Source organism: Siphateles boraxobius, unplaced genomic scaffold (genome assembly GCF_051911475.1).
Source record: "Siphateles boraxobius isolate OS27281-9 unplaced genomic scaffold, OSU_SipBor_1 1, whole genome shotgun sequence".
NCBI classification, from domain to species: Eukaryota; Metazoa; Chordata; class Actinopteri; order Cypriniformes; family Leuciscidae; genus Siphateles; species Siphateles boraxobius.
In genome coordinates, this window is record NW_027508699.1 from 7861251 (window position 1) to 7887927 (window position 26677).

General features: G+C 37.5%; 1 protein-coding gene across 2 annotated transcripts; it reads left to right on the plus strand.

The window, feature by feature from the left end:
- Nucleotides 1-4386: 4386 nt before the first annotated feature.
- Nucleotides 4387-26629, plus strand: tfr1a (transferrin receptor 1a). 2 transcript variants are annotated; one of them, XM_077197526.1, is made up of 18 exons: nt 4387-4691; nt 7838-7888; nt 8402-8636; nt 8800-8980; nt 9091-9310; nt 11751-11873; nt 11943-12038; nt 12133-12272; nt 14172-14335; nt 15409-15528; nt 15667-15752; nt 18498-18561; nt 18637-18704; nt 19368-19438; nt 21056-21140; nt 21239-21466; nt 22030-22182; nt 24427-26629. In XM_077197526.1, exons 2-18 carry the CDS (start codon nt 7856-7858, stop codon nt 24667-24669), a joined length of 2310 nt encoding a protein of 769 aa, XP_077053641.1. In that variant the 5' UTR covers nt 4387-4691; nt 7838-7855; the 3' UTR covers nt 24670-26629. The 2 variants fall into 2 exon arrangements, with proteins under 2 accessions (XP_077053641.1, XP_077053650.1); XM_077197535.1 differs by lacking the exon at nt 4387-4691 and adding an exon at nt 6141-6257.
- Nucleotides 26630-26677: the final 48 nt, after the last annotated feature.

Consider the following 26677-nt stretch of genomic DNA (forward strand, 5'->3'; position numbering starts at 1 on the left):
TAGCACACCTACTATCCTCAATTAAAGTTTGGATGCGTGTTTCTAATTCTGAACTCTTCTCCGTCAGCCTGACTGTCTCCTTGCATTTATCACATATGAACCCTATATTGCCGACGGGGAAGGCTATGCTAAACATGTAACATGAAGTGCAGGTGACAATAACAGGACAAGACTTTACTCACCGTGTTTGTTGACTGATTCTTACTCACCTCGGTAATTTAAAAATAAATAAATAACTGAGCGCACGGGTGGCGCGTTAACAGGCTAGCGAGTTACTAGCGTGTTGTGCTAACAATAACGGAAGCTAGCGATGTCAGGTTAATCTGAGATGTTGTCTAAGATGTATTTAGTAGTATAAACAACTAGAAATGGTAGCAAATGATGGTTCAAAACTGAAAGAAATACAAAGCTAATACGAGGCTTAGACGGAGCTTACAGCCTCGAAGCAAACAAAACACAGCCGGCAGCTAGGCAGACAGGAGCAATCGATGTTTGTACATATTACACCCATTTACAATATGGGCAACTGATTCAAGGTGATCAGAGTTGGAATGCATTATGCAATGTGGGTAGTAATTTTCAGGGTACCATAATGCTAGGTTGTATCTGGTTGGTAACACCAGTAGTCTGGCCTTGACAGTGAAGTAAAGAATATCCGCCCCTATTGCAGCATTTCTGTACATAGAATGAGAGGTAGAATGGTCAGCAAAGTCAAGACATGCCAATTTTCCCTGCATTTTTAGTCCACACACACACACACACACACACACACACACACACACACACACACACACACACACACACACACACACACACACACACACACACACACACACACACACACACACACACACACACACACACACACACACACACACAGGGTTACCCTTCAAGTTTTTACTTTATACAGTAGTTAAGAATAAGGTTGATAACAGCAAAAAATAACTCAAATATAAACTATTATAAGTGCTTCATGCTTCAGGGTGGGGTTAAAGCCAAAATAACAAACAAAAGGGGAAATAAGGGAATAAGGGAAATACATTAATACAATGAGTGAGCAAACATTTAGCTAACCTATTTTTAAGAAATTGTAAAAAAAAACTCCCCCACCCAAATGACCCCCCCCCCTCCCATAAGAACATAAGAATCACCTAAAGGGGGATTTCCACCCTATTTTCCAAAACGAAGTTAAATGATTCATCAGGCTCAGATTTTGAAAGAATGGTTGGGAGGAGCATGAAGAATCATTTTCACACATGAATTGGCACCAGAGCTTAAATTCACTGAAAGTCTTTGGGATGTGCTGGAGGAGACTTTACAGAGTGCTGGACTCTTGCATTGGCAATACAAGATCTGGACCAAAAATGTATGCACCAAATGTTGTGATTTTATTTTCATCAAGAGGTGCATCCATTTTTTAAGTCAAGATCTTGTGTATTATATTATATTATATTGATTTCTCCCCTATTATCTGACAAGATATTGGTTCAAATGTTGGGTTTAAATGGCAAAGCATTGAAAATAGATACTTCCTCATAATTGATGTTTGTTGTCAGGACACGCAGATGTTCCCAGGGGGAGAACGAAAGCCGTTTGTGTTGCTCTGCAGATCCAGGATTTGTGGGCAGGTGTTTATGCGATCAGTGTGTGAACGTTGCACAGGTGGGTGAGGGCGAAACACTGTTATGAGTTTCTCTGGCTGGTTCATGATATCCGTCTCGGGACTCGCACATACCATGCAGCAATATTTACTATCAAACAGAGATGACTGCGGGGGGGGGGGGGGGGGGTTTGTCTAACAGCAAACATTGTACTGTTCTCGCTAGAATGAAGAATTACAGTGTGCAACCGGAGAATTTTAGAAGTACTTGTGTGGACATGAATTTGATTTCTTGGGAAATAAATGAGAAAAGCAAATCAGCTTGCAGTTGAACAGCAGGACAGTTCATGAAGACTGATTTACTGAAACTAATTCAGAGTCTGGGCACAAGAAAAAGACCATGTTAATGAAGCTTTAGTGAAGACATAAATAACATTTCATTGTCTTCTTGTTCTGTGGAGACTTGCATAGAAATAAAGCTCACAGAACATTTGTTACCCCCTTAATTGCACTGAAAAAGTACATTACAAAATGCCTTTCCAGTGGATGATCATCAAAGAAAAAGTTATCGTACTTGGGATGTTTATAAAGGTTGTAAGAAATGGCTCAGCCCAGCAGCAGAGGTGCAGGATTCGCTCTGAGCCTCGGTAAGAGTTCATTATAGAGGCATAAATCAGAGACCACCCATCGTGTCAGAGAGATCGTGAAGAAAACTGTTTTGGTGTCTTGGAAAAATGGGGTTTCCTTAATACTAGCAACATAATAGTGGGTAAAAGATGCTTATGAAACATAAGTCGCACTAAACAATAATCAAGAAACGGTTATTATTGCTATCCACACACACACACACACTTTATCATTGTGCCCTTAACATAACATCGTGGTGACTGTCCCTGTCGTAAGTTGTTTCGGCTAAAAAGTGATTTGTTTTTATGAGCAGTATGAACTTGGAAAAGTGTGAGCAGCCGGCTCCGGTCCGTATCCAGACCAGATGGTAGACCTGTATCTCAAACAACCACAAAGATTTAGTCCTAACTACCCCTAAACCTAACCCTAACCATAAGGTATCACTAAAATCAGAGAGAAATAATGGGTGAATGACACTGATGTAGAAACACCAAACCCTGGTTTAGAGCCTAAACTTGACATAAACTGTAAACTTGTCCCTCAAATCTGATTGATTGATTGGAATGTTGTTCCAGGATCACAAAGATGTTGATCCAGAAACATGTTGCTCTTGTGAAATTTGGTTCTGTGTACAGACCTTATAGCCAGCTTCAACTCCCCTTCCACCAAATTCTGGCGTAATGAACCCCGATCATCAAGCAGAAGGAACTGGATGAAATATTCTGAATGATATCAATCTGGAGTAAGACCTGTGATGCAGGCTGGAGTTGTAATCACATTGTGTTTGTACGTTTGGCCGGAGAGGAACATCTGAGCCTGTTTTCTCTCACGGTTTTCTTCTACATTCTGTCACCTGATGGAGGACACTTAAAGAGATAATTCACCCAAAAATGAAAATACTGTCCTCATTTACTGCCCCTCAAGTTGTTTCAAACCTGAATGAATCTCTTTCTTCTGCTGAACACAAAATAAGATATTTTGATGAATGTCAGTAACCAAACAGTTGATGGACCCCATTGACTTCCATAGTATGGAAAAAAATACTTTGGAAGTCAATGGGGTCCATGAACTGTTGATTAAAAACATTCTTCAAAATATCTTCTTTTGTGTTTAAAAGAAGAAAGAGATTCATACAGGTTTGAAGCAACTTGAGGGTCAGTAAATGAGCACAGTATTTTCATTTTTTGGTGAACTGCCCCTTCAATATTCAGCAATATTATGATTTGATTTTGATCTGATCAGATGAGAACTAAATCTGAACTGGATGATGACATCACTGTTTTCTCTGCTTTTTAGATAAATTGAACTTATTCCATAATTTATGAACTTTCCACAGTTGTTAAACAGAACTGAATCAACACTGAACTGATTTCAGCTGAATAATGACACTATTTTCTTTTTAGAGCTGCATTAAAGCAGAATTTAATTCTGTTTGCATCATTGAACTTCCTGCTTATTGCTGTAAAGCTGCTTTGAAACTATCTGCATTGATAAAACTCTAGCTATATAAATGAAGGCGACTTGGCTTGTTGCTAATTGATGAAGTTGTATCATTTCATATTTGGATAAACATGACAACATCAGCCATGTTTTCTGATGTGTTCCTGAACACACACCACATGTAATCAAAGCAACATACAGTTGCTTAAATGTGCTTCAGCGTTCAGAGAATGAAGCGTCTCCAACATTTGCACACATGCACAGTTAAAACTAAATCTGAGTTTTTACCGTATTACTCACTGTATTTTCACAGGTGCTGCTGAATTTTGACGAAAACCCACATTGGTTGTGTCCTTTACTTTTCCTGAGCTCCTCCTGGAAAATGTCTCCCAGGTTAGATTACTTTGGCCCAAATCTTCTTCTTCTTCTTCCTGCACAGTTGCAGATGTTGGCGTGTGAGTCTGCTGAGCAGACACTATGAAAAATAAAGCAATCTTTTCATTACTTACAAAAACAAGAATAGGCTAAACATGCAAACATTCCTTATTCAGGGAGAAGATAAATAAAGTGCTTACACTTATCTGTGACACATTGTACAAGTTATTATAATTAATTAAAAACGCTATGCATAATAAGCAGATCAACAGAATTAATATTAAATATATGCTAATTAGTATTATCTACTCAGTTCTTATGTAGCTAATTATTCAGTAGCATATGACCATATTTTTTAGCCTACTGGATACTCCTAGAATATAAATGGCAATTAGAGATTAGACTGAATTTGAAGATATAGTGTAAAAAATAAAAATAAAAAAAAAGCCTAAATCTTCGTCTGTTCTTGAACCTACTGAAAAATTATTCCCATAGAATCCCGGAAGTGACACCAGCAAAGGCACCCGCCTCCTGCAATATGAACGTCCTGCAGGGTCTCCAACCCAAGGTTATTAAGTGCATGTGTGTCGCTCGCTCGCAGAGGTGGTAGTGACTTTACCTTCAGTAAGACAGGAGCTCGAGAGTATTGGTAAGACTTATGGTCTTCTAATAGAAATGCGTTGTCTTCTGAATGTTACCGACCATTTCTAGCCTACTGTAACGGTGCAGGAATAGGGGTGCATAGCTTTTTTGAACCATTGACATTAACTAATATTTCGCATAATATTGAATTAACAAGTGAAATGATTAGAATGATAATCTAACTAATCGCTTTTAATTCGTGTGGAGACTACTGTAAATGCTTGTCTACAGAGCAGGTGCGGACTAGACGTTTCCTACAGAGTTCATGCACGTGCTCTGCAAACCCTAACGTTACTGACCTTCACACAGATCCTGTCAAATGATAGGACATTGATTTACGTGGAAAATTAGTTTAACGACAAAGCTGGCTTTTCGGTGATATTTTTAAATGGCCGTATAAATATGTATTCAGTTTTAATATAAATAATTGTAATATTAAATTATTTTACTAGTGTTTGAAAGTTCGATTTCCATTTTTTTAGGAGTTTAACTAATTTGTATTTTTCCATTGTGATTTGGTGGCAGGTGGATGTGACATTTTCTTCAGGTCAGCTCTGAGCATTTGTCCTTCCCTGTGTCTCTCTTCATCTAAATGATCTCCTCTAGCTTGAAAGGCACAATATTTACATTGCAGGGAGTCATATTTGCAAATAGAGTTTTGTGGTAATAACATTTTATGAGAAAAAAAGGGAAAATATGCAGTCGTTACCTCATGGAGCTAATTTTAGAGTTGATGCACAAATATTAAATCGTTTTTTTATGTCAACTTTTAGTTCATTTAGAAATTACTGAAGCATATTTTTAGGTTACCCAACAAAACATTATTCGACTGTACAGTGATTTTACACATTGTGACCATCACATGATTTCGCTACAGTTTAATCCTCTCTGCCATTTCTGGAAAGATTAATCAACAATGTCTGCACATTCTTGGAAAACTTAGATCGTGATCTAAAATAGTTTGACGTTAATCTGTGGGGCCAGAAAAGTACAGTTATGCATTATTGACGTATGCGTCTAGAGAGGTTATTTTAAAATGTGAGTAAACGACACAAGTTTAGACTAATTCATCCATTTACTTCTTAAAAAATATGATTCAAGTGGCGGTGAAACAGAGTCACATGAAACAGTAGCTTGGTGTATTGCATGAATGGATTAAACCAACAGCACACTTTACAAAACCATTGAGGTTTTTTGGCCAGAGAAGCCGCTCATGGAGAGTTATTATTATTTTTATTTTTTTCATAAAAGAACATTTGACTGGCTTGTCCTTGAACATGACTGACTGTAACAGACAGTCTCTGAACTTTGTTTTAGTTTCTCTGCTAGTGTGATTGTTATTGTTTTGTTTTCAATGGTTTTAGCCTTGATTGATAAAAGTTCCGTATAGTTAAGCACGAGGGCTAACGCACCCATTGACGAGGTATGAGGATTAGTGGGCCGTCCTGAAAGGGCACACCAGACTTCTGTGTAATTTCCGAGGAAAAGACAGTATGAGGTTAAACGTCAGGCTTGCCCCAACGGACGTGAGGATTGGTTTGATCTGATTGTGTTCACGACATGTTCTTTCCTGGTAGGGTGTAGCCCTAATGCTTTTTCCTATCTCTAGCATGCATGTGTCTCACGGTGCATTTGGCACAATTCTTCAGTGTTACTTTTTTCTATGTCTTTAGTTATTTCAGAACAAATTAATTGTTAGACTTTTCTTCTCTGTTTGCTGAATGAAACTGCTTGCAGTATCTGTCTTTTGTGCTTTGGGTTATCATATTTCTTGTAACATTCAACCACTGAAAAAACAGATCCAGTCTTTTAGATGTCTCTTATTCCATATTCCTGCTTGTTAAATTTTATAATGAATACATTTTATAAACATGCAATAATATTTATATATTATACTCTTTATAAAAAGATTAAGGGTTGATGTGAAATTTCTAGCAGTTTCCAGTGGCGTGACGGGCTAGATTTAATCTAAAGGTGTTTTAAACAACACTTTCCCAGTTCTTATACTATGAATATGGGATATTTGTAATTAAAAAAAAAAATATCACTCTACCAGACTATGTTAAAGGGATAGTTCAAGCAAAAAAGTTATTTTTATCATTAATACACATAAAACTTTCAACTCGATGTAAAATGGAGAGAAACTATCACAATATTAGCAATAATGATTATGCATATATAATTATTAAATAAAATAATTATACTTCTGTGCATCAGTAGTGAAGCATAGCTAATTTTATTTTATTGCCAAATGAAATTTATGAATCATGTACCCGAAATAAAGAGAGAAAAAGCAATAGTGCGTCCGCCCCCTTTTTCAGCAAACTAACCAGTTCCTGAAGTATTTTTTTTCCATTAATTTCTCTCAGATATTTAATAAAAAGCCTTTGTTAAAGTGTTATAATCCATTAAACAAGCCCATCCGCTATGAGGTGAATCAGAATGCTACAAACTTTGAAATAAGGCAAAAAAGTTGTTGAAAATGGGGGAAAAAATACAAATGTACAAGACGTGTACTAAATCACTTTTCAGTAGCATGACGCATTGCGAACGGCATAGTCGGATTAATAGTGATTGGTGTTGTTTTTTTGTACAGCATCATGAGAAATGTAGTTTTTCACCATGAATCCTGCTGTTGAAAACTATAAGCGGAAATAATGCAGGATTACGGCTTCAACAGAAGCAAATAGCATCGATTAACAACCTTGTAGTGGCCATCTTTAAAGTTTTTACTTCCAGAACCTGACCGTTGCACTCTACAGAAATAAAATCAACTCGTTTTTTTTAAATGTAATTTTATAACATTGTATGTGTGGCAGCTGTATCAGCAACTATCAAGATTTAGTTCTAAATCCGTATGCTGTTATTTTTTTCATTAACAAAAGAACATTTGTAAGAATCTTCAAACATTTTTTTTTAATTTAATTTAATTTAAGGACAAAGTTCATGACCACTGTCATATCAGCCAGAGAAACATGAACAAAACATTGTGTAGTGCACCTTCACCAACATTAAGTTATAATATCTGTTATTGTTGACATAAGGAATCTATCTTTGTTTTATGATAGGTTTATCTCCTACACCGTGATCAGTGTGTGATTTTTTTTTTTCTTTTTTTCTGTGTTCCACTGAACATTTCTCATTCTCTTGCAGCAGTTATTTGAGGTCACGATGGATCAAGCCAGGACAACAATTTCAAAAATTGTAAGACAATCTTCTCATACAAATTTATTTTGCCATGGCATTATAACTGAGTTAACTGAACCAATCATTTACCATTAGAGAGAGAGAACAAATAAATCACAGTTTCTTTAAAATAAAGCATGAGGTCTGTGGTCACTCATATTTAAATGTCTCTCTTTAATCAAACAGATTTTAGGAACTTCAGCTGAAACCTCCTTAATGTTCCTGATATCACTTTTACCTCTTATGCTGAAAACGCTCAAACTTCATTCATTGTCATAAAAATCTGTCATAATTCATTCCCTTTAAGTTGTTTCAAACCTGTATGAATTTCTTTCTGCTGAACACATTAGATATTTTGAAGAATGTCGGTAACCAGACAGTTGATGGACACCATTGACTTTCATAGTAGGAAAAAAATACTATGGAAGTCAATGGGTTCCATCAACTGTTTAGTTACTGACATTCTTCAAAATATCTATGAGAAACTAGGACAGTGTTTCATCTTGGTGTCTTGCAACTGTATTTTCCCAGTTCAATGGGGAGCCGCGCTCCTATACTCGCTTTAACCTGACCCAGAACATGGAGGGGGACAACAGCCATGTGGAAATGAAGCTCTCGTCTGACATGGATGATGAAGTGGAGGCTAACGGTGTTGGGGACAGCATAAACCAACATAATCGTCCATATTACCCAAGCAAGCTGAACCAGCGTTCTCCCAAAACCGTCTGTGGATTTGTCACTGCCATTCTGTTCCTCTTCATTATTGGTAAGCCGATGTGCCGGTGTAGTTTCAAGCTTATTTCGTGGCCCTCTTGAATACTTCATTCTGATTGGTCAGTCGTAGAATTCTGTGGTCAAATGTTTTTTTGTAAGAATGCTAAACTCATTTTTATGCTCAAAAATGGTTAGTTAATGTTTTCGTCTTTCAGGATACCTTATTGGTTACCTATCTAATAGAAGCACAGTCAAGAATGAAATCAAGTCAGATTGTCCGGTCTTTAGTGAGACTACCCCAGTGAGAGAACAACCGGTTTATTCGTTGGACTGGAGTGATCTCAGGACATTGCTGAAAAAGAAACTGACAACCGACAACATCAAGAGCAACCTCAAGTAAATACACACAACTGCTCTTTTGCTTTGTCCATATGGTAAGATGAGCAGGTACTCAAAGTTAAACATGCTTTGTTTGGTCTTTCTGTTTCTCTTTCACCCTCTTGCAGGGAATTCTCTAGTGTCAGTCACCAGGCGGGAAGCTCAGGCGATGAGGCGCTTGCTAATAAAATCATGGGAAAATTCCGAACGTTTGGAATGACCCCCTGGACCGACGAGCACTATGTGAAAGTCCAAGATCGTGGTACCTCAAATAAAGTGCTGTTTCGTGGCAACGCTGTGGGAAAAACCGAGGGATATTTGGCATACAGTGCAGTTGCAACAGTGGAGGTTAGTTTTTAATGTTCATTTATCACACCTGCAAACTTGTCGCTTTTCGGTGACAAACAGCGTTTTCTTGGTCAATTGGGTCATTTACATGAATCGTGTAGAACCGGAGAGTTTTTTTTTTTTATTGTAGGCCATTTTTCCTGCCGACCAAAATTTTGTTATTTAAAATGTAGGCGCGTTGCGCGTGGTAAGGGCGCTCATAATCCGCCGGAGCCACCACAACATTGCCCACAACATGAAATGGCAAACGTAATGCAAGCGGAACTGCAACCATGGAAGTTGGCAGGAATAGTAGGCTATAATGCCTTCAAGTAACATGACGTCGGTTTTATTTTGACATTATGAATACAATTGCTGCCCTCAAACTAATCTGAACTAAAATAACCTTTGTTTATAACTACTATATTACATTTCATTTTTTCCAAGGAGCTGTTTTGTTTTATATGCTCCTAAGTCAATTATAGCTACAGAATTGCCCAAAGTAAAAAAAATATCATACTTTATGTTGTTAGTTTTAATTTAAAAAAATAATTAAAAAAATTAAATCAAGGAAATGACAAAAAACCTAAAACCTGGTCAACAGTAATTTCTAAAAACATAGGGCTATTTAGATAAACAATCTGGCGAGCATGTTGTTTTAGGCTAACAACAGCAAATTTCTGTTTAATAAAGCGCTCAGAAATGTGTCATTTGGATATTAAAATCTCAAAAATTAAACCCCCCCCATCTCCCCCCCCCCCGCGCGACACTGTCACCTTTTTTACTCTGAGGAGTTTGCATGTCTGATTTATGTTGACAACCAACTGACAAAAGAGCACCATAAAACTTCTTACTTTACATAAAAGTAATTTATACAACTTGTGCAATATTCCTAGTTTCTTGAAGCCATGCTGGATTACATCTGAGCGTATGCAAATTGTTTTCGCTAAAACAGCACTAAAGCTCTGTTCGGACAGGACTAGCTTTCTAAGCGACGTTTGAGTTACAATTCTTATCACTTAACATCTGGGATTTCATGTACCAATTCGGACGGGACTAACATCTCCTCGTTACTCCGTGTGGGAGTGTCTGTTTACTAGATGTGGCCGTTACAGAAGATCATGTGCTGTGGTTGAGTGCATTACATGAATGAATGAGGCATTTATATAGCGTTTTCATATGTACTACTGCACACCCGGAGCGCTTTACAATCATGTCAGGGTCTCTCCTCAACCCCCACCAGTGTGCAGCAACTGTGCGCTCACCACACACCAGATATAGGTGGAGAGGAGAGAGAGTGATAGAGCCAATTCAATGGAGGAGATTATTAGGAGGCCATGATTGATATAAGGGCCAGTGGAGGGAACTTGGCCAGGACATTGAGGTTGGTTTTCCAAGGAGTCTCCCACCCAGGTACTAACCAGGCTCAACCCACTAAGCATAGCCTCAGTGGGCAACGAGTCTTGGGCTACAGGGTGATATGGCTGTGGCAATATCACCCTACATATTACATAAATGTCCTTTTGAGCCGGGGACACACTTAACACCTGTAAGGCCCTTTATGAAGGTAATTTGATACTTCGGACTCATGCCCATGCCCAAGTGTCTGTTTATAATTAAACCCACATAAGTGAACAGTGAAATCTAGTCTAGTATCTTACTCTTATCTGACATTAAAATGGGCAGTTTTCACAGTTTCCACGATTTGGCTCTATCCTTTATTTTATAATAAAAATGTTGCATTGGATACCATCTATGTTGAAATGAAATGAAAGCATGCTGAAGATTAATGCACAACGGTAGCTCAGATATTTCAAAAACACATGAGGAGAAGAGTTCGTATAAATAATACAACATTGGCAATCGCAGACATTCACATTCGGATGGGATTAGATTAGGACCGTTGAGTTTGCCGAAAAACAGTAGGAAATTTGATCTTCAGTTTGTGTGAGGAAATATACAGACCTTCCAGATTCGTACAGGATTTAAAGCATGTTTGTGAAACACAAATTTCTTTAACGTCCTCCTGGAAAACTAGTTCTGTCCGAATAGGGCTTAAAAAGTTAAAAAATTCAAAAAATGTGCATGTTAAATATTCAACTCTGAGAGAAGTGTTAATTTTCTTGAGTATGTCTAGCATGCACTCTTCTATAAGATTTGAAACCCTTAAAACATGTTTTAAAACACAAACGCAACAGTAAGACATATCTAGTAGGGGTGTAACAATATCGAAGTCCGAGCCCATTCATTTACACACAATGTAATATCAAATTTAACATTTTAATCAACAGTACATTTATTGTTAACCTTTTATCATTTGTCTTGGAGTATCGCAATAATATCGTATCGTGATGTGTATCGAATCGTGACATGAGGGTATCCTTACACACCTAGTGATTAATTGTTTTGACCACAGTAGTTTCAGACTTTCTTATTATTTATGACTGATTCTGTTGTGTAGGGAGCCGCTCTGTATGCCCATTATGGACGAGCAGAGGACTTCGGACGCCTGCGAGAGCTGAATGTTGATGTGAATGGAAAGGTTGTCTTGATCAGAGCTGGACTATTAAGTTTCGCTGAAAAGGTTGGTGCTCTCACTCACTCATATTTTAAGACTGTTAATATTTACTTATTAATCCTTTGCTTATTACAGGTGGCTAATGCTGCTAGCTTCAATGCTAGTGCAGTGCTAATTTACCCAGATCCTGTTAACTACGAAATTAATGACGACACTGCTCTTTTTGGCCATGTAAGTTGTGGAACCTTTCTCTTATCAGATCATTTGTTTTATTCAAAGTTTATGTACAGTTGATTCATGATCTTTCAAAACGCTCTTTTCAAAGGTCCATCTTGGCACTGGGGATCCGTACACTCCAGGATTCCCTTCCTTCAATCATACACAGTTTCCCCCGACTGAGTCTTCTGGCTTGCCCCTCATTCCGGCCCAAACTATCACCGTAAAGCAGGCTACAGAGATCATGAGGTGCAGTTGTGACCGCAAGTGACATTTCTCTTGCCGTTTACTATCACTGTCTGTTGCTGTTACTGATATACTCATTACTATCACTGATAGTTAAGTGTTTGAAATGAAAATTGTGCAGCTTGTTGAGGAAAGATGTTTTCTGTTGGATGAAAAAGCAGGCAAATCTTATATACTTATATAAGTCCTATTATGCTTAATTACATTTTCAACATTTTAGTGTGAAATGTTGCTGTTTGAGCATAAAAAGGGTCTGCAAAGTTACAAAGGCACTCCAAAGAGAGTTATTTTCTATATCAGTAAACACTGTTTCTGAACTTCCTGAAGTTAGGGCCGGAGTGGGACCCATTTTCAGCTCGGGATTTAATTCCCGAGACAAGCCCCTTCAAGCAATCAACCCCCCCTATAAAAAAACTCTTGGACAGGGATATACAGATAAATAAGAAACTAATATAACTAGATAAATAAGAAACTTTTTAGCAAATGCTCTAGAATCAAACTTATTAATGTGCACAGCTAAAACTGCACATACAAATTAAAAAGTTTTTATGAGCGGCCCACCAGGGATTCTCCTGATGGCCACTCCTGGGATGTGCTGGAGTTTTCTTCCGGGAACGAACACGTCAAAATATTCCTTGTTTAAATAATTCCCGCCCAAGGAATGCAAAATAAAAGAGCGAGGCCTGGTTGAGTTGAGATAGTAGCGTGTTGTCACCATGTCCAATAGATGCTGTTTTTTCCATCCCGGATTTAACAAGGTTATGGAAAGGGGCATGGCATTTCCGAAACACGCTCGAAGCGGTTGACCAATCACAACACATTGATCCAGCCAACAAATCAGAGCACGTGCTTTTCAGAAGAAGGTGCTTCATAGAGACGGGAACTAAACTGAGCGTTACTGAAAGACTGATAGGAGAGATGCTGCAACAATGTAAAATATGTGAAAAATAGTGTTTTTTGAACATTCAAGTATGAAAACCTATTCTATTAGGATTCACAAACAAAATCAAGACTTTGTAAAAGGGTTCTGTACAGAGTCAGTTTGGCAATTTCTTTGCCAAAGATTAAATCAGAATTATAAAATGATAAACGAGTTCCCTATTTGACCTTGGTTTTGAGTTTTAACTGATTTACGAATTCTGAAAAATATCACATGTTTAATGATCTAATTGGTCCCAGTGTCATGATTCTGCCATCATGTCTTTTGATTTCTCTGGTCTGGTGGCAGAATCATGACAGACCCATGTTTTGTGTACAAGCAATCATTGATTACATTATCAGTCAATGTTGTCACTTCTGTGTTATTGTGCTCATCCTTTGTAATAATAATATGTAGCTAGTGTTTTATTGTAATGCTTGATGTTTTAAACAACCCTAAAAATGTATTCAATGTCTTACCTTTGGGGATTTAAGAGGTGATCCTAACTTTCAGAGGTTATTTATGATAAATTTAAGAACATTCTTTTCAGGAATTTAAACTTTTCTTTAAAAAAAATAAATATGAAATTTCTTATGAAATTCTTTTTGGAAATACAAAAATATTCTTAACTTTATTTAGTTAGAGAATAAGTATAAAATGGCAGTTAAGAGTTTTATTTTAATGAATGTTTTGTGAATCTGGCTCCGGAATATAATAAAGGTTTGGAATTGGGCTCTTTTGACTTGAGCCAGCAACAACCTACGGTAGCAACCACGCAGAACACCCTAGCAACCATCTATCAACCCCATGACAATGCACCAAAAAACGCAGAACATCTTAACAACTGCATAGCAATGTCTTGGAAGCCACCCAGATCACTCTAGCATCCTGGCTGCCAGAACCACTCACATTCTCATCAGTTTTCTGTTAATGTGTTTTTTTGTTATTCCCTTTATTTACGCATTTGTCACATTTGTTCGCAGTAAGTTAGGCGGTCGGGATTTACCTGGTGGCTGGAGTGATCGGATGCTCTGGGATACCAGGCTTGGCGATGAAGGTGACAATATTACCGTGGAAGTGAACAATGTCCTTGTTCAGAAAAAAATCCACAACGTGTTTGGAGTCATTAAAGGATATTTGGATGCAGGTACTGTATACTGTTACACTGGGCTTTAAACAGCACATCAAACAAGTAATTGGTCCCAGTGTCATGATTCTGCCATCATGTCTTTTGATTTCTCTGGTCTGGTGGCAGAATCATGACAGACCCATGTTTTGTGTACAAGCACATGGCCTTTTGCTTGGGCCATGTGCTTGTGTTGTCTCGTCACGTAACCCCGCCCCCTTGTTATCCTCGTCTTGTCATTATTGTCTAGTCAGTTTCACCTGTCCTGTCATTAGTGTTTCCTTTATAATCCCCTTGTGTATGCTGTCCTGTGTCGGTTCGTTGTTTGACTTTGTCATACGTTGTGTGAGTCATTGCTAACTTATCTGTGAGTACCTTTTGAGAGTTTTGTCTAGTGTATTACTGATCCTGATCCTGTTTCTGTTATTAGTTTATAGTCTAGTTTGTCAAGTGTTAGTCTAGTTTAGTCTTCCCTCTAGTGATGGCGAGATGAAGCTTCATAAAGCATTGAAGCGTTCCATCCAATTGGTTCATTCATGTGCCGAAGCTTCATGGTGCTTCATTTGCTCTATTGTGCCATCAAGTGGACAATAAATGTAAAACGTGCAGTGTGATTATAATGACATCGCATGGTTCCATCGCAAAAAAAAAGAAGCTTGAATAGATCGCTAACAAACTCGTAAAGTCCCAAGTCCACAAAATGTGAGGGGGAATCCATTGCATTTTGTTGGCCCTTATATTTCAAATAGACCGCCAAACCGCGAACCACTTCCTGAAGCAGTCACGTGGTACAGGCGGCTCGCGAGGCTTCAAACGTCACCACATTCGTCACCGACACAAGCCTGGATACGCGCTTCACAGAAATCATCCCGGATTACTCGACACACGCTTCGAAGTCTCGATACGGGAGGACACATCACTACTTCCCTCGTCAGAGTTGTCCTTGTTTTACCCCCTCGTGGGTTTTGTTTTCCCTGTTTTCTGTCTACAATAAACGTTTTGAGATTGCATACTGTCTGCGCCTGGGTTCATCCGTCAGCCACATAACACCCAGACCCTGATCGCTTGGTTTTTGTCTTCATCCTTTGCTTTAGATCGTTATATGGTGATAGGAGCTCAGCGGGACGCATGGGGCCCTGGATTTGCCAGAAGCACAGTCGGCACTAGTTTACTGGTGGAGTTGGCCAGAACTATCACAGACATGATCCAGAATGGTACATTGCAAATAAGTAGTGATTTCTTTTTAAAGACATACATTTATTTCAAATCACAATAATGAAGTAAAAGTGATAATTATTAATTTGCAATAATTCTTGTTGATTATAAGTGCAACTTTCTTTCTTTTTTTCAAGATGGATTCAAGCCAAAGAGGAGCATAGTGTTTGGCAGTTGGAGTGCTGGTGAATTTGGAAGTGTCGGGGCCACAGAGTGGTTAGAGGTATGAATGCATTTTTCACTGTGTTCTGTTCAAAATTGGCCTTGTTGTTTGTGTGACCAAATAATCTCAAACCAGTAACCATACATATTTACATTAATTTCTTCAAACTTAAATCACATTTTTTTTAAATTACTACAACCAAATACTAGTATAATTCCCAGATAGAAGCATATCATTTTAAGCCTTTAAAAAAAAAAAAAATGTAAATTTAAAAAAATTAAACTTTCCCTTCGGAGGAACCTTTTAGTTCCTAGAACTATTGGGGGAAGTACCCGCTTTTTGGCGTGTTCGCACCACAGGAACTGGGAATGATTTTAGTTCTAAGAACTAAACGAGCGTGACTTACGGCACTTCAGAGTTCGTACTGGCGGTGCGTATACAACCAGAAAAATGGCCTTGGGGAACATTTAGTTTTTGGGGAACCGCCCTGGTGGCTACTTCAAATAACTAAGATCCTAGAATTACCCGGTGCTCATCGACTGTTTGTATAGTCATTTCATCATTAACCCTCTGGGGTCCAAGGTGTTTTTGGGGTCCTGGAGGTGTTCTGACATGCTCTGACATTTGTGCTTTTTTCAGTTATTTATAAACATGTTAATGGCAAAGGTGTAAATTCACTCTATATAGCACAAACAGGGCTACCATAATATGTGAGCAAGATATATGTACATATTTGTATTTTTGAGAGAATATTGTTTATGCATGGTTATTGAAAAAACTAAAACTTAAAGTCTCTGAAATAAGGCCACAAAAAACATACTAAATATGTGTCCACAAGACTTTTGACTAATGGATGTTCTCGCCTAGGATTTTTGCTTCAAAATGATCTGAAAATCATCCTGCCGAATCATTCACATAAAACAATGCATTGATTTAAATTTAGTAAAACACTTTTTGTTTGGAAAGGCAATATGCGAAATGGGCGTGACTCATGTATAATGGTCTGATTCACACCTGTGAAGACAAAAGACCTGCTTAATGAGCCTGCATAATGAGCTTTTCACAGGTGTGTCACTGAGCCACAAGAAAGAATACAAGGACACAAGAAAAAAAAAATATATATACTACAAAAGTGGTTCACAGTTGGAAACATCTAGACAAAAATAGTATTTTTCCACTTGTATTTTTGCTTGCAAATTGTATAATATCCAAGGTGAACATTTCTAGTAGTTGTGTAGTTAATTCTCATACTGTATTTTCAGAAAGTTTTGGATATGTATCCTCTCCCCAAATTTGTCACTAATAAAACACAATACAAATAATTTGAAGAGAAGGCTTATATTGACCTTTTAAGATTTTGTTTACATCTACCTTGTAAATATATTATTTGCTATTTTATTAAAAAGGTTACAATTACAGCAACAATTAAAATAACAATATTTCAAATGTAATATTTCTTTGTAAAAAGTAAAGTATACATTTTATCATACATATTTCAAAGTTAAGGATTCATTAGTTTGAATAAAGCCTACATTGGAACAAACACTATAATAGTATCCTAGTTGATGACTTTATTTTTGACAAAACAAACATAGCCTAATATGTTTAACATTTGAGCAGAAATTGGTGAACAAAAGCTTATTCAATGTGGCAGTAGTCTAGTTTACAGTAAACAGTTAATAATCTATCCAAAACTAGTCAACGAAATGTTGTCTTTCATATTTCGTTTATAACATAGGCATGTCGTTTGTTGTTTTTATGATAGCCTATATTAGGGCATATAAATATTAATTTGCAGTCTAATACGTTGCTAATACAAAGACATTTTAACGTTATTTCAACTTATTTCAGTCGATTTTCACTTAGTATAAATTTCCATCTTAGTATAGCAATAGGGTTTGGTAAAAACTGTTCAGTTCATTCATTCACAGACGCGATTCATATTTAAACAGTCTGTTTGCGGTTTACATACACTATGATATCGCGATTAGAACAATATAAAAAAAAAAAAACATACTTCTCGGCTAGATCCGTTGCTCCTCGAAATGAAAATAAACCAGCACATGTTCTGAGGTAAATGTCCCAGGATTATTCCTCACACAGCCTCGCAAGAAGAAACAGTACATTAATCTGATGATTACATTTGTTGTGTTATCGCGTTTGAGGGGCGTTGACACTTTGCATGTTTTGCTTCAGATCATTTGCGTCTGAATAGCGCGCGCGGTCCGTGGGCGTGTCACATTAGCAGAATAATGAGCTGAGAGAACGATAATGAGATCGGCTGACACCTCTCTCTTTTTTATAGATTACATAAACAGAGAATATTTATTTTAGTTTTGAATTAGATATTTTAAAAGTACAAACTTAAATGATTATAAAGATATATTGCTCATGCTTGTGTGAACAGTATTCGCTGAGCTTTGTTTAAGTTTAGAGACGTGCTCCAGAAAAAAAGTTGACGGAGACAGAGAGGCAGAAAGCACACCCTGTTTATTTTCTTCATTTTACAAAAGCACATGGTTTTGATGCTAATGTGAGTGTACACAAAAAAAGAAGACCCTCTATAGTTTATAATCATGTATTGATTTTATTTATATGACCAAAAATGACGGAGTATTTTAAGTCTATGTTGCTGCTATGTGGAAAAAAAACAGCAAAACGCGCCGGCACGTTTAAAATCTATTTTCACGTTGATCTTGACTGAGCGGTGCCAGCCCTGCTACTGTAGTATGTTAGGACGCAATTCCAAACATAGACTTTTAGTTTACAGTGTGAATTTGTATTTTGTGTTTTTTGTACCCATAGGGCTACCTGACCTCCTTGAATATGAAAACGTTTTCTTACATCAGCCTTGATGAAGTTATTTCAGGTTTGTAAAGGGTTATTTCTTGAAGAGTTGAAGTTTGTTCTTGAGTTGATGCTGATCATCTGCCATTCTCTTTAGGTGTTGACTCTTTCAAAGCATCTGCCAGTCCACTGCTGTATGACTTACTAGAGAGCACTATGAAGCAGGTAATGTATCACAAAGGGGTGTGTGCGATATTGACAAAAAATGAGATCTCAATATTTTCTGGGATTTTAACGATATACACAGACTGTTTAATGCTGCTCAGAGGTGACATGAATGCATTTAACCTGCAGGTACAAGTGCATAAATAATGTTTATTAGTCTTTGTTTTGAACTATTTTCGTAGGAGAAATGGATAGAAAAAGGGCAATATTGTGTCTAAAATGTAAGTCACATAATATGAATAATTTTTGTTTATTGGAATGTTGTATAAAAGCAATATCACATTTGTAATCGTGCCGATATTTGGAGAAAGTGGCACTCTTCGTGTGTCCAAATTAAATTACATAAATATAAAATATATACAGGGGCATTTTTACATCTTGAGTTTTGGTGGGATTCAAAATGCATTTTAATAGAGTAAATCTAAATGCACAAGCGCACTAGTCTAACCTACTAGACTGATCACGTAGTTTATGCGTGCGCTCTCTGAGCGTTTTTTAAAGTGAAGGACATACTCGATAATTTCAGATCACATATCATTAAAACAATATATATCGCACGCCCCTAGAATCACAAATGCTGAATGTTTGCCATTTTTCCTCTTATAACCTGTCCTGAGCTGTTTTATCTGTCTTGTAAAGAAAATGAACTTCTTCCCCATGCAGGTCTCATCTACAGCTGATGCAACCAAATCCTTGTACGAAGAGTTTGCTGGATCCAACTGGGAGAAGTCTGTGTAAGTTGGTCCCGTGCTGCTTATGCTCCACAATTTGAACATCATTTATATACTATATAGTATTGTTAAAGGCGTGGTTGATTATGATTTTACTTTTCTAACTTTAGTTAGAGAGTATTGTTGCTGTTTTAGCATAAAAAACATCTGCAAAGTTACGACGCTCAAAGGTCAAAGCAAAGGAAGATATTTATAATAACAGTCTGATTAATGATGAGTCTTGAACTGGAAACTCTCTAGGGTTGGCTTTCTAAATATATGTGTGTTATGTGTCTATTCAGAGCAGAAACTTTTTTTATTTTGGAATGCATCATTAATGCATCACTTGCCGAAATTGACTAGTAAACCGGGTTGACTAGTAAGGGTTAAAGAAGTTTTTTAAGGACTACAGCAAACAGCTGGTAGGGACTACATGACATTCCTCACGGGTTAGTGACATCACCAACCCTAAGATTTACATAAACCTCGCCCCCGGGAACACGCAGTCCATGCTGAGAAGAGGAAGACTTGTTGTAGTAGAGCACATTTGTTTCAGCTCAAGCTGTCGCATCCGTATTTTCACATGCAATACAGTACATAACACAAATGCAATAGCATGTCACTCTAGGCATCTTACAGCAGTTCCCACACGAGCAATTTTATAGATTATCATGACAGAATATGCTAATAGAAGAGTTAACTCCACATCAGCGACATAAATTCATCAACTTACCATACAGAAATGTCCTGTTGCATTCTACATGTTGTCACTTCTTGAGTCTGTCCGACTTTAAACTTTAAAGTTTAAACATAAAAGGCAGAACAGTTTGACATTTTAGTGCTTGTCTGAGTGAAGTAATCGGATCTGTTAATACACACACACACACACACACACACACACACACAAACTCCGCCCTCTGTGCAGGTCATTTGCATTTAAAGGGACATGCGAAACAATGCGTTTTTACTGACCCTGAAAAAGGGACAATTTTAACATGCTGTACAAAATGATCTTATTTTGAGCTTAAACTTCACATACACACTCTGGGGACAACAGAGACTTATTTTACATATTGTAAAAAGGGGCATTATACAAACCCTTTAATATTTTAAATTAGCTTTTATCTTTATATTTTCAATTAAACCATTTTTTAGTTTGTTGTAGTAATTTTGTACTGTGCTTTTTTTTTAATTAGTTAATTTTAAAGATTTTTATATAACTATTACATTTTAGTACTTCACCCTTAATTCTGCAGTCCGTAACTTTTGGCGCTCTAGCGGTTAATAAACAGAACTGCATGCGTCTTGTGGAAGAACATTGTAGCCGGATCTACTTCTCTCTGTTTGTGTCTATAACGAGTCGTGCAGGTACTGGGCTACTCCACAGCGGTACGACCCGAACCAGTCTTAAATGGTCCCAATATAAACACTTATTATAGGTGTACTGTGGTGATTCAGGATAAGACAAAGCCACGGTTTGGAAAATTGATTCATAAAATACATGTTTTAAAGCTGCAGTTTGTAACTTTTTAAGGCAACATTTTATTTTATTCAGCTTTATTTCAATGAATTACATTGTTTAATAGTTCTAGTCCAGTACCAACAATGTTAGAAACGTTCTACCTTTTTCTTTCTTCACAGAATGGAGCCTATGGGTTTGTCTCACTCTGCTTATCCATTCCAGAGCTTCTCGGGCATCCCGTCACTTTCCTTTCGATTTACTTCGGTAAGTATTCAGCTTTTACTGAAGATGTTAAATGCATTCAGGTTCAGTTAGTTTCTTGATGGATGATAGGAAGTAAACATCTGCCTGATGATTTTCAGAGTTCAAAGTCATACCCGTTTGGCACTTTTGAGGATACCGAACAAAGTCTGGACCGGTACACTTCCTCTTCCACTCTGAAACTGGCCAAGACAGCAGGTGAGGTGGCTGGGCTGGTTACTCTTCGGCTGGCACACGACCACCTGCTCAAGCTGAACGTGGCAAAGTATACCAGCGTGATCCGCAACTATGTGTCCCAGATCAGGGCTAAAATTGAATCACGTCAAATGGTGAGTCTACGGGGTTGCATGCGTTTACTCTAAAATAATTTGGGGTTAATGTCTGTTGAAGATCTACAGAGCATCTAAAGCAGGGATGGGCAACTCCGGTCCTCGAGGGCCACTGTCCTGCAGAGTTTAGCTCCAACCCTGACGACAAATTATTTTTTAGTAATCCTGAAAACATTGATTAGCTTGTTCAGGTGTGTTTAATTAGGGTTGGTGCTAAACTCTGCAGGACAGTGGACCGGAGTTGCCCATCCCTGATCTAAAGGGACATGGGGATGGAAAAAATATGAGATGGGAGGTAAAAATAAATTTCAATGCTTTTGCATTTGCCCGTAAAAGTGTTGCCTTCGCAGCGTTCCCCTGAGAAACTTTGCATTCGCTCGCAAAGAATTTTTGGAACGCAAAGTTTCTCAGTGGAATGCAAAACATTTGCAAGAGAACACAAAAGCATTTACTCCCATCTTACTTTTTTTTTTTTTTCTTCACCTTGTCCCTGTAGGGCTCTGTAAATATCTGTAAAGTACAGAAAGCAGCTTTAATTCACTTTTTGCATTTTACTTGTCAAGGTTCGCCGCCTTCCTTCCACTTTGACGATGCAGTGGCTTCTGTCAGCTCAGGGGTCGTACGATCGTGCCGCCAGCGCCCTCGTTTCCGTCATCCGCAACAGCGATCTTGACGACATGGAGCAGTGTCGCATCATCAACAATCGCATTATGAGGGTAAATAACATGGCACTCGTCCAGCCATTTCATTCTTTCCTGTGTTGACATTAGGGCTGTCAAACTGGCTGGAAAAGCTAAATTTAGAATTTTACTAATATTTAAGAAATAAATTCGGGCAATACTTAATGTTGTATAAAGTCTGTATTGTCTCCTATACCCAGAAGAGGGCAAAACCGAGCGCAATAAGCAAACGCAAACCAAATCAAGCATCAATCTTTTATTGAAATTAAATGACATTCACTTTTTAAAGTGTATTAAATTTTGTAACAATTGTTCTTAGATACAATATAATCTCCTTAATATGCATGCAAAGAAAATTAGGTTACAACAGGGATGTCGTTAGGCCTATTTTAGTGGGGCTGAAGCTACGCCAAAATGTTCCTAAGCCCCCCTAAATGATAATAAGAACAACAATCAGTCTCCGGGAGTCTCCCGCATATTGATAACGGCTCCTTGATGCCCGCAAATTAGTTCAAATCGCCCAGGAATCTAAAGCTCGCAAGCTCCAAACTGCGTAGCGCGCGCGCAGCAGAGAGGGAGAGAGCGAGAGTCCTTGTGTGTGTGTGCAGATGTGCGCCAGTGTGCCTCATAAAGCGCATGTACCAACCCCCAAACCCACGTCCCTGGGTTACAATAGTGCATAAAACTGTGTAAGAGCATCAGTAACCTGAGAAACCCGCTTCAACAGAACACAAAATAGCAAACTGCCAATCAGAAGCAATCAACTTCTACTCACTACACATATTGTTCGCAAAACACCAGACGGTCAACGTGGTCAAGTATGTCTTTGCCAGCTGTGCAATATGTGGATACATACCGCACGATTTTTGCCACCAACTGAGAAGGTATTCGTCAGCAAGTAGGCTTTTTCCGTCATTTTTTCAAATTAACAACCCAGCCTCACTGCGTTGTATACTGGATAAGCTAACAAAAACACACCGCGTCAGTTACGTCATCATCATGTATCGCGCACCTCTTGACACACCAAAAATTCGAGTGCACGGTTTTTGCATACACATTTTTTTTTTTGAAGAATATTCTAAATTCAAATTGTTATTTGACAGCCCTAGTTGACAAATTTTTCTTATTGTAAAAGAGAGTTGGGATGGAATACATCAAAGGCCTGCTGCTATTGATAGTGGTATTAGGAGGAGGGTCATTCTCGCGATCATTGGACAAAGTTTGGATATGATGATAAGATAAGTCATTAATATTTCTGTTTTGCTTTCTCAGAAGACAAAAGATACATTTTAAATTAATTTTGCAATCCTATATTCCTGCAATACCGGAGGTTTCCGTTTCCAACAGAAGAGACCTACAATAAACCTAAAATAAACCGACTAGACCCACAGATTTTATTTTATTTATTTTTCCTTAAAGTAAGAGCGGGAGCGGGCATTTTAAGTTTTAATACTTAAGGCTTTCTGTGTCAGACATCTCAAGTTATTTTAGCTGTGCAAAAATAGTTAATAATAATTGACATTGTAAACCGGTATTTGTTTTCATATTGTTTTAATCTATTAACATACTAAATTACACACTAGTTTCTAGGGCAAACAGTTTTACGGTTAACTGCACTTTAAGTCGTCACACACCAGACGAGAAGCGCCACACTGAACTGTGACTAATGAAAAGGAAGTCCCCTGTATGTCTTTCCATCAAAACGTTATTTAAACCAGAATATAGGGCCTCATATTGAAACAAATTAGATTAAATATTTCAAGAGATTTACCAGTGGTTGTGTTTAGGGGTAGGTTAGGACAATATATCTTAATATATATATATATATATATATATATATATATACAATATATGTAATTAAATTTACATCATTAAACTACTAAATCATTCCTGTCTAATACAAATACAGACTTGAACAGTAAGTGCTATGAAATGGTATAAACTACTAGTACATACGGGAAAAAAAGAGGGTCACATAAATGCAGTCCTGAAACTGCAGCATCTAGTATTGCAGGAACACCCTACTCTAATTTTGCTACATTTTTAGATCCAGTTTAAATGAATTGCTGAGCATTAATTTTGTCAACTTGTACACTAGGATATAGAAATAGGCTAAAAGCAACATAATACCAGCCTTAAAAATCTTTTAAAAGTCACCGTTTGCATTCTAGGGATTTACAGTTTTAAAAACAGTGCAGAGCAAGCAGTTGTGACATGAAAAAGACAGATTTAAAAAAAGTTCCTATCATGTGGATGTTAACACTGTGTGTCTGTGTGAAGGTGGAAGGCAGTCTCCTCTCTCCTTACGCGTCACCACGGGAGACTCCGTTCCGGCACATCGTGCTGGGCTCTGGCTCGCACACACTGGCAGCTCTGGTGGATCACCTCGAAGCTATTAGAGGAAACCTCCAATCTGGTGACGTCGACCAATTCAGGAATCAGTTTGCTCTCGCTACCTGGACCATCCAGGGCTGTGCCAATGCGTTGGCAGGGGAAGTTTGGGATATGGATAATGAAATTTAGACAAGCAGATTCAGCTCTCCTCTTTAACTATTTGATAACTCTGAACCACCACTCAAGACAAAAAAGGAGAAAACGATATTGGTGCTCTGTTAACGTGAATTTATGATTCGAGGTTTACCTCAGTATTTAAAGCAGCAGTTGACCCAAGAATAGCAATTCTGTCATCCTTTACTCACCCTCATGTCCTTCCAAACCTCTTATGTGAAACACGCATGAAGATATTTTGAAAAATGTACTGGTTGCTCTTTTACACGAAATTACTGGAGATTTCAAACTTCAATACTGACACAAGATCACCATAAAATATCATAAAAGTGTACTATAATTCAACTTTTTGAATCTATCCAAAATATGTGTGAAGAACAGAACAAAATGTATAAGGGGCTAGAATGACATCAGGGTCAATAATCTAAAATTTTTATTCGTGGGTGAATTGTTCCTTTAAGATCTAGTTTAGATTACACAAATTTGAAATGTGTTATTGGTTTATTTTCATCATTTTAGGAACATGTGGTGTAATACCTGAACAGTCTGGATTTAGAGGTTGATGTTTATTATACAGGCTACAGTTGGACAATCAGCCATTTTAATGTTTGTAACCTAACTTACCTGTGATAACACCCATCTAAAGCACAGTATTTTTCCAGTTTTTTGGTTGGATACGCTTTTCAGGGGCATTTCAGATCAATTCTGTCAAATAGTAGAAGGAGGCTTTCCTAAGTGGCTCTGAAATATCTATTTATTAGTTTTTTTATTTATCAGTGACAGGGATCACTATAAATAGCATTTTGTAACGCCTTTTTAACAAATGTATAATTATCGGGAGCAGTGCCTTCCATAATTATGACAGTTATACTGTCGAAATGTGAAAGCAGCATCTGCTACGGAGATAACCTTGTCTTCAAAAGCTATGACCAGAAACTACCACAGTGCATTTCTTAAAAAAAAAGAAATAGAAAGAAAATGACTGGTGTCTATTAGTCTCTGGCATCCTCCTTTTGAATCAGTGTTATTACCTGATCCAGAAAAATTATCGGGAGCAGTGCCTTCCATAATGCGAAGAAGATGATGGTAGTTTTTGCCTACCGATGTGTTGATATCGAGGGCAGTGCCCCTCATATTTCACTGTGGTGTGGATGTAATTATCGGGAACAGTGTTTCCCATGATGATGTACAAATCGTCTATGTTCACACACTCCTACCATACTAGTTATCTGTTGTGAGTCATGTAATCTATTGAACAATCAAGTGCTGTTACCTTCTTCTGCCTTGGATGAATCAAATGTGGAGTGGGTGAGGATCACAGCAGAGATCAAAACTATAGAAACCTCTGTAAGATCCTGTCACAAGAGTCTGTCCTGTTCTCGTATTCGGTTTTCATATTTCTTCTGTTTCTAGTGTATCAATTACTTGTTTGTGCCTTGTAGATTATGATGAAGCTTTAAAGATTGAAATACTTTTCCTTTTTTTTGTTTTCTCTTTTTTTTCTTTGTGTGGATTTCACTTCAATCAAATTGTATTCAACTTCTTCAAACTGAGATTTAATTGAAACTATTCAGCTAATTGGTTTTATTGGTTACCTTTTGATACCAGTATCATCTGTTTATCATCATATCATGGCCATCAATATGAATCGAGTTGCAATTAGAAAATAATGTTTATGGACTGATAAAGAGAGACACTCATGTACAACTATGAAATTTGCCCGAACATTTAATGTGGAAGAGATGAAAATGGAGATTAAAGATTATTCTAACAACAATGTCTTTGCTATCACTTGCAGTTTCATGATTGTCTATATATCCATATCTTTTAAAAAGTTTCTGAAGAATGAAATGTAATGGCAGTAGTAGTTTTGTTGTGGGCATAATTGTTTTATTGCTTTACATAGGCTATGTGCTGATTCTCAGTTTTATAAGCCTGCAAGTGATTAATAAAACATTTGAACAACTCGTTTAAACCTAAGACTCTTTTGGATCCATGGATGTTCTTTGTGTCAAGCTACAGT